Source organism: Triticum dicoccoides, chromosome 6B (assembly GCF_002162155.2).
Source record: "Triticum dicoccoides isolate Atlit2015 ecotype Zavitan chromosome 6B, WEW_v2.0, whole genome shotgun sequence".
Taxonomy (NCBI): domain Eukaryota; kingdom Viridiplantae; phylum Streptophyta; class Magnoliopsida; order Poales; family Poaceae; genus Triticum; species Triticum dicoccoides.
This window is the reverse complement of record NC_041391.1, coordinates 681,473,848-681,482,859: the sequence shown is the minus strand read 5'-3', so window position 1 is coordinate 681,482,859 and position 9,012 is coordinate 681,473,848. Positions and strand designations below refer to the sequence as shown.

At 50.1% G+C, this 9,012-nt stretch overlaps 1 protein-coding gene across 4 annotated transcripts; it reads left to right on the top strand.

Moving 5' to 3' along the window:
- Window positions 1-1,311: 1,311 nt before the first annotated feature.
- LOC119323812 (putative FBD-associated F-box protein At5g38570) lies at window positions 1,312-6,908 on the top strand. Of its 4 annotated transcripts, none has more exons than XR_005156516.1 (5): window positions 1,312-1,730; window positions 1,842-2,730; window positions 3,004-3,156; window positions 3,259-3,438; window positions 6,205-6,908. XR_005156516.1 is itself a non-coding variant. In XM_037597522.1 (5 exons), the coding sequence occupies exons 2-5, from the start codon at window positions 1,864-1,866 to the stop codon at window positions 6,240-6,242; spliced, it is 1,248 nt and encodes a 415-aa protein (XP_037453419.1). In that variant the 5' UTR covers window positions 1,312-1,730; window positions 1,842-1,863; the 3' UTR covers window positions 6,243-6,908. The 4 variants fall into 4 exon arrangements, 2 of the variants coding, with proteins under 2 accessions (XP_037453419.1, XP_037453418.1); XR_005156517.1 differs by lacking the exon at window positions 6,205-6,908 and adding an exon at window positions 4,668-4,790; XM_037597522.1 differs by having other exon boundaries at window positions 3,249-3,438.
- The last annotated feature ends 2,104 nt before the right edge of the window (window positions 6,909-9,012 follow it).

The following is a 9,012-nucleotide window of genomic DNA, read 5'->3' as shown; positions in this document are numbered from 1 at the left end:
TTGGCGCGCCCTCCTTGGCCGGCCGCCTCCTCCCCCCTGGCTCCTTTATATACGGGGGCGGGGGGGCACCCATAGACACACAAGTTGATCTACGGATCGTTCCTTAGCCGTGTGCGGTGCCCCCCTCCACCATATTCCACCTCGGTCATATCGTCGCGAAGCTTAGGCGAAGCCCTGCGCCGGTAGAACATCATCATCGTCACCACGCCGTCGTGCTGACGGAACTCATCCCCGAAGCTTTGCTGGATCGGAGCCCGGGGATCGTCATCGAGCTGAACGTGTGCTAAACTCGGAGGTGTCGTACGTTCGGTACTTGGATCGGTCGGATCGTGAAGACGTACGACTACATCAACCGCGTTGTCATAACGCTTCCACTTACGGTCTACGAGGGTACGTGGACAACACTCTCCCCTCTCGTTGCTATGCCATCACCATGATCTTGCGTGTGCGTAGGAATTTTTTTTTGAAATTACTACGTTCCCCAACATCCTACACGCACCCGGGCCTGGCTCGTGCCACGTGGTGGGCCTTTAGCGTCGGTTCCTGACGAACCGGTACTAAAGGGGGGGGACCTTTAGTCCCCACTCTTTAGTGCCGGTTAGCGAACCGGCACTAAAGGCCGTCACCAACCGGCACTAAAGCCCGGTTCTACACTAGTGATCGCTATCTTTTTAGTGGATGGTAGCATAAGTTAAGGCCATCTATCTAAATATTCCTACCCTTAACCTTGACCTAGCACTCACTGTTGATGCCTCCCGCTCAAGTCCAACCATGCATCCATCAAGGGCATTGTCTCCAACTCAACATGCCTTTGTAGGCCATAGTACCTCTTATTGGCATGTGACCTTGCATGCCAATATGGAAGGAAGGGGAAATGATATCGTCACCTTCATGCCGACACCCTCTCTAGCTTGATGCCGCTGGATGAAAGAAGGACAAGTGATAGTTCTTGTTGCAAATAAAAGGATTGCTACTGAATTGGAAAGTTTGAAACCTTTTGTACCTTTTGTAAACTGCCGTGTGTAGATGGTAAATATTAAGCGAGTCAAAACTTGGATTTTAATTTAGTGTTTTGCTTATCTTGAGTTGCTTGAAAATTCTTTGGCGTTTCAGTCAATTTGGAGGTGACCCTGAGGAGCACCGTGAGAACACCGGACGTCCCTTTTGTTTTGAAAAAACAACGGGCTATCCGTTTCGTATCTAAATCGGTCGGTTCAGCGTGGGCCGCCCATGTCAGCTGCTAGGTGGGGGACGCCCTGTGGGTTGAGAGCCACGTAGGCGGGCCTCCTCTTGTTCCTCTGTTGGTCTCTCCCCTCCCTCCCTGCAGCCGCCGCCCGCCCGCGCGAGAAAGGTCAGGCCCGATTAGCCTGCGACGGCGCTGTGCTGCTGCGTCGAGGCGACGGGTCAAGTCTCGCCGTCGAACCCCGTCCCCCGTGCCCGCGACCGCACCCTTGCCGCCGCCCCTTCTTCCTCTGCTCCGGCCTCCGGCGTTCCCCTTCCCCCTCGGCGCCAAGGAAGAGAGGGTTCACAGTCGCCCGCTCGCTCCTCGCCTGTACCCATCGCGCGTGCAGCCGGTGAGGGGCTCGTGGGCGGGCGCTACGTGGGAGGAGAACTTGGGATCCGCCAGCATCCAGCAACGGAGGAGGACGGGAGAAATCCTCTTGCTCTCCCAGTTCGGTTGTTCCCCGCGATTGCCGGCTACCGGCGCCTTCAGCTGTCCGCGAGTTGAGGTGAGCTGTCTGTGATGATACTCCAATATTGATCTAGTAGATGATTTCCCCCGATTCGGTGATGCTGCATTCGACCGCGCCTAGTTTGCTAATTCCACTCCGCTCACGCAGTGCCCGCCACCTGTTCGACGGAATGCTCGAGATGGCTACTGCGAGTGACAGTGACCCTTTTGGAGACCTCCCCGACGAGCTCCTATCGCGCGTGCTCTCCTTCCTTCCGGCAGAGAATGCCGTGCAGACCTGTGTGCTCGACACCCGGTGGCGCGACCTCTGGAGGCGCTTGACCAGCTTGCTGTTCGTCTTTGATGGGCCAACGTTTCCGCGATACAACCGTTTCAAACAGTTGGTGAAGCTGCTCATCTGTCTCCGCGGGAACTCGCCTCTCGTCAGGTGCGAGATCGACGCCTACCCTGATGATGGGCCGGAGAACACGTTCACAAACACCAGCCTGTTGATTGATTACGCTCTGGCGTGCGAAGCTGAGGAACTCATAGTAAGAGCAGCTGACATTCAGTATGACCTACCAGTGTTCGATGTGCCTCTGAGTCTCATCTCCCAACACTTGAAGACCCTGCACCTTGAAGGGGTCAACCTCGATCACTCTGCTTTGAACTTCTCACGCTGCCTGGTGTTAGAGGACCTAAGGATTCAACTTTGCAACATTCGTGCATGTGAGATATCATCCATGTCACTAAAGCGCATGTGCATCACCGACTACTGTTCTCTACCTGACATTGTGCGCCTTCGGATTTGTGCCCCGAGTCTTATCTCACTGCAGTTAGAGGATTTTGAAGGCCTGACACCTTTCCTTGAAAACATGCCATTGCTAGAAACAGCCCATGTTAACCTTGAAGATGGATGCCATGATCACTGTCGCAGTAATCAGGGGGTTTGTGATAATATTGTCTGTGGTTGTCATGCTTATCCTGTCAAGGAGGGGGTGCTTCTCAATGGTTTGTCCAATGCTGCCAAGTTGGACTTGATAGCTTTACCTAAAATGGTACGCTTTCACTTACTACCGTTTCTATTCTTGTTATTTGTCACCTGAAAGTTTCTCTTGTAGTTTTTCTATCCATTGTTAGAACTGCAGATAAGCAAGTTGTTTACTTTCATTGTCGCATTTTGGTACTTTATCTTCCTCTAATGCATCTCAAATCGATGGCTAATAACATAGTGTCTTGGTTGGATAAATATGATATTTCAGGTTGTTATAGCACAAATTATTTGATCTTCTAGAGTCTGAAGTTATTTTTATTCTTTGCAATTTGTCCAGTTTCTGTACAGATGGGATTTGAAATGGTGCCCTGTCTTTGGCAAATTAAAGACTCTGTTACTCAATGAGTGGTTTACGACTGTTGACCTTGTTTGCATTCTCGGACACTCTCCAGTTCTGGAGATACTCACTCTTCAGCTTGATAACACCGAGGTATATGCTGTATAGATAACGATGTTGCTCTATTATTTAAGGTGTTATTGTGGATGTTGTATGTGTCTTTACTAAGCGTTCTTATCTGATAGAAAATTGTAGGAGCAACAGGAGCCCAAGAAACAAAAACGCAATCATTTGTGTGTGCATGCCTTAAGTCCGTTCACGTTGAATGTGAAGAGGTTGATGAGGGAGTTCTTGCAATTCTGAATATCTTAAGTACATGTGGGATACTTCGTGAGCAGATTATCATCAAGGAGGATCCACATACGGACTCAGATTGTAAGTTACCTTTGTCCATATTTAATATTCATTACCAATTAGAATGTATGACAACCCTTTCTACTCGTTTAACATGTCTGCTGTAATTACACATCAATTAGAGCATCTCCACAGCAGACCAAAAAACTGTTTAAGGCGTGGAGAGAGAAGGTCTTTTGTCTTCAGAAAATTTCTTGCTTTTGCAGCAGACCAGAAGCTGGAGACCAAAATTTCAGCTTCTATTAACACCACACATATTTGTGCATATGCAGTGTTGTAAACTCATTTCAAATTAATCCGAATCAAATAAAACCAATACGAATAGTACTTATTTATTACATAGTTCATCAATTCACAACCCCAAATTCAACACAATTGTTCATCAAACATAACACGAAACATGGAAGTAGAACTAGTGGTCTCGTTGCCCATTCCACGTCACCACTTCTCGATGAGATCTTGTTCAAGACGTTCATGAGTATCCGCATTTTGAATTTCTTGGTGAACTTGAAGAAAGTGTTGGATGCGGTCTTCCCTTCAACGCGGATGCACCACCCTTCCCATTTACTCATAATAAGAGTAATCCAAATCTTGGCCACACTCATGCTCAATAATCATGTTGTGCAAGATCATGGCGGAAGTCATGATGTACCAAAGGATTTCTTGTTCCCAAAACCGACCTGGTCCTCGCACAATAGCAAACTGGGCTTGTAAAATCCCAAATGTCCTCTCCACTTCCTTCCTAGCAGCTGGTTGAACACTATGGAAACCAAGTTATTTCTTACCTTGGGGCCTGGGAATTGGCATCATAAAGGTTGCTCACTTTTGGTATATCCCATATGCTAGGTAGTACCCCTTGTTGTATGTGCGGCCATTTGCTTGAAACTCCATCGATGATGGTTCCTCATTGGCTAACCGTGCAAAGAGTGTTGATCGATAAAGCACATTGATGTCATTGTAAGCTCCAGGCATTCCAGAATAGGCATCCAAAACCATGTCTCCTGATCTGCAACGGCTTCAAGAATGATGGTGGCATCCTTCACATGGCCTTTGAATTGTCCATGACATGCCGCAAGGCAGTTCTTCCACCTAGCTAAGCGTACTTGGAAACCCCCCATGGTTTGTTCATCTCCAAAAGCCTATGTGTCCTGAGCATTGGGTGCTCTCAAATACTGTCGCCCAAACACTTTGACCACCGCCTTAGTATGTTGCTTCACACACTTGATGGAAGTGCTCTCTCCCATTGCCAGGTGATGGACAGTGTTGTGTCACATTGCCAACTCTGTCAAAGGGCATGTTTGATTCTTTGTGCAAAGGAGGGACTGTGCCGGGAGATCTTGGACACAACACTCTTGATGCGATTCAGAATGGCTCCGAACTTGTTCCTCCACATTGCCAACTCCGTCAAAGGGCATGATCGATTCATCGTGCAGAGGAGGAATTGTGATAGAGATCTTGGACACAACGGTCGAAAAGGTGACTACGACATTGCACATGATGGCATATGGTATTCCTGCATATGGCCTAGGAAAGGCATCAGGAAGGACTCAGGGGTCGGGAGGGGAGCCGGGGATGCACCCAACTTTGGCGGCATCGCGCTGCCTGAGTAACGAGAGCTTGTCATGGAGTGGCGGCTCAATGGTGGTCACGTGGGGGTCGCCCGGCTGCTAATCGATGGTGGCGCGGCGGCGAGCATATCAGCCAGCGGTGGGGCAGGGGAACTGTCGAAATCGACGACTTCGGCCGGCAGCGGCCTGAGCTTCTGCGACGGCCATGGGGGTCTCCACCAGCAGGAACGAGCGGAAGGGCTCGGGGTGGTCGAGGAGTGGCAGTGGCGGTGAGAATCGGCCGGTGCTGAGGAGGGATGGGGAGCGGCAGGGGCGGTGAAATTTCAGGTCGGGGCGGTTGGGGTTCCCGCCGCAGCGTTTTGCGTTTTTGGTCTGCCGCTAGTGGATTGGTATATTTACCAATTCGATAGCAATTTTAGGCTATATCCTAAATTGGTTTGGTCGCCATACATGTTTTAGCCTAAAATTCTGTTTTTTTTTTGGTTTCGGCTGCATTTTTTGGTCTGCTGTTGGAGATGCTCTTAGAATGTATGACACCTCCTCCAAATCTATCCATATTTTTGATCCACTATCCTTTAGTATGTTTAATTGGATTTGCATGCTGATGGAGTTTAGAATGGCTGATATGTTTCAACATAGTTTATTATTCTATAATTGTTGGTGACACTACAATAGTTAGCACGCATTTTTTATGTGCTTATAGATCTTTACCATCCATGCAAAATAATTTTCTTATTCTCTTCTCTTCTTTTCAGTTCAAGAAATTATCTTATCCTTTTATTGTTTAATTACTAATGACATAGAGCTGTTCTCATCTTGAAATTCAGTTTAGGTCTTCACTCGTGTTCGATTTGGTAGAATACATACACTAAGAATGATAGTGGGTAGAATGTACAATATATGCTCTGCATTCATCTAGGCTCCAGCAAGGATTGCCTTTGCCTCGCTGTATTTACTGTTGTTCAAGCATGTTGTCAGTTTGATTAACAGAGACTGAAAGCCAAATTGCATGTGTTCCACACTTGTTTAAGCCTTAAGCAGTCCCGGGGCTTCTCTGAACGGTCATATTCGTGTTGGTGTTTTGCCCTTGCAAGGCTAAACTCTTTTGTTAACAACTACAGAAATTTTGTCAGGCTGCAGCATAGTTCCTCTACATCAAACTGCTACCCAGGATATTTGAAATTCCCTTCTATGTTGGTGACTTGTCTTGTTTGTGCAGATTCATCCGCTGATAGTGATTCCACTGATAGCGACTAAGATGTGTGGTCGGTCATGTTGTTTATCTGAAGACTTCTGTTTCTCTAAAGAATCTGCAATGGCGGCCATGTGTTGGCTGTTAGCCTGTAACCGTGAAGTTCTTCTGTTTCTGCTTCCCATCTTTGGTCTCTGCCGGAATTCTGTCTTTATGGTTTGTTTGGTGCAACTGCAAGCCGTTCAATCTGCCTGGAATTTAAATGATGGTTACAACATTGCTATGTTTCTATAATCTGCCGGGAATCTGAATGACGGTTACATACATATTTTGTACTCCTGGCAGATTCCTTTTCCCTGTGCGTCATCAATATACACCGGAATTGCAGATGCATCTCTTATGTCCCTGTGCGTCATCGGTGTACACCGGAATTGCATCAGAAACCCTGGGTGTCCATGTGCGCTAATCCTGGGTAAGGTAGCGCCGTAAGTTTCCTCTTGATATGTTGAAGATTGTGGGAACAGCAGTGTCATTTCGATCTGAAGAAATAGTCATGTTGCTGCTTGAGTGTCACCTCAGAAAGAGTCAGATGTTAATTACATGTTCATTCCTTTTCATCTTGGTCCCTTCTTTTACAAACAATTTCAACCTTCCCGTCTTGAAGCCAGGAAGGTCGTTCTGCACCTCTTGCTTTTGTCTAGTCTGAAACTAACTGCATTTGTTCTGATTCTTGTCATCTTGTGTTGAGTATGATGGTTTGCAAGTCTCTGCATATGCGGCTTCTGAATTTGCATCTCAGATTTGATATCTACAGATATACAAGGCCAAAATCGGTCAACCAGATGGTACTATAGAGTTGTTTGAACATTCCAGCATATCCTAAATATGTCAACTGGATGCCGAGGATGCTAAACATTTTTTTAAAAAGCATTGTAGCAAGCAAAATAAAAATAAAAATAGTGGGAATCATGCATCTAGATGTTGGGGGATGGAGGCAGTGCAAAGCAATATAACAGGAATTTCACATTGTAACTAATGATGCATAAATGCAGTTCCTCTCCTCTTTTACTCCTCTAAACGGTCTCAAGAAATAGCAAAATCAGGGAGAGATTGCCTGGCCAATTAATTCACTAGGTTTGGTTACATTATCTGGCCAGTTAATCCACTAGGTTTGGTGTGCATATTGCTGTAGCACTTCAGAGTTTCTGAATAGTAACCAGTTCTGAAACTTGTAGAGCGATCTCGACAAACATCACGTCGGAACAAAATGTCGAGGCCAGTTGGAGTAATTGATTCACTTGGTGTGCTGTGTAACATTGCAGAGAGAGCGACTTGTCTGAAATAAAATTTTGCAAGATGCAGAGCATGGTAGGCCTTGAACTTCATCCCTCTGAAATAGTGATGAACTTTCACAAGGGCAGTTTAGAATCTGCTTGCAAGGTGAGACAGTCACACAAGAAAAATTCACTGGTACTTGAATCACGTGGCGCAAGGTCTCGCCGCCTGAAACGGTCGGTGCTCCTGTGCTTCCGAGTGCCATGGATCGGCGGCGTGCTCGCCTAGTTGCCTTAGAGCAACTCCAGAGGGCCTACCCATTTCGTCCGCCTGCGTCCGTTTGGATCGGCGCGGACAAAAGTGGCGGCCCAACGCGCCGACCCAAACCCAAGTCATGTCCGCGTCGCGTCCGCGCCGACGCATTTGCGCCTCAAATGCGTCGGCGCGGACGCCGAACGGACGCTTCACGCGCCTTCTCCCTATCCGCCGCGTCCTCACATGGCAACTGTACAACTACCCGCTGCCCACACGGTCAGCTTAATTTATGACGACATGCCCACGCGTCAGCGATGGCGCTCGTCCTTTTTTAAGCCGACCGTGCGGCGGGGCCGTCCTCATCCAAACTCGCCGTCCACATCTGCCCACCTTTGCTCCCTCGTCGCCGGCAAACCCTAGCCACCACAACCACATCGAGATGGGCCTCTTCTCCGGCGCCAGCGGCAGCAAGGCCAAGGGCAAGTCCCCCGCCACCCCTATCCCCTCCGAGTTCCTCCCACCTCCGCCAGCGCCTCGCCGACAGAGGCAGCGCGTCAACGTGCCAGTGCACCAGGCGGAGTGGCACTGGCAGAACCGCCAGCCTCTGCCGTATCCGGACGTGACACTGCCGCACGACTGGCATCTGGATCCAGATAGGATCCCAGTGCCGGCGGCGCCGCGGTCGGCTCGTGCTCACGCGGAGGAGGTGCGATGCCGGCAGGCGCTGCTGACGCCGGAGCAGCGCCTCGACAAGGCCTACGCAACCGACTCGCCCAACTTGGCGAGGTGGCTCGCCTTCGAGCACGAGGAGGCGAGGCGACGGGGCGTGCGCGAGGTCGACCGGAGGGAGCCGCCAACGCTGCTCGTCGTCCGCGAGGAGGACCAGGCGGCGGAGGATGCCTACCAGGCGGCCCTTGCGGCAGTCTACCGGGAGAGCGAGGAGGACGAGCGGCGCAGAGCGGAGGCGGCGGAGGCGGAAGAGGAGGCCTGATATGAGGCGGCAATGGCGCAGGCCCTTGCCCTCTCCGCGGCGGCGGTGGCCCCACCGTTCCCCATCAAGCCGGAGCCGCAGCCCGAGCCCATCGCGCGCTTCTCCTGGAATGGAGTGGTGCGCGAGTGGGTGTCCGCGCCACCGGTTTGGCTGGGGGCAACGCCGGCGCAGGAGGTGGCGTACCTTAAGATGTGGCGCCAGCGCCATCTGGCAGAGGAGCGCCGTCGCGGCGAGTACGAGGAGATGCTCGAGCGTGACCTCGAGGAGGAGCAGCGCGAGGCCGAGGAGGAGGCTCGCCAGGCCGCGGCTGCACA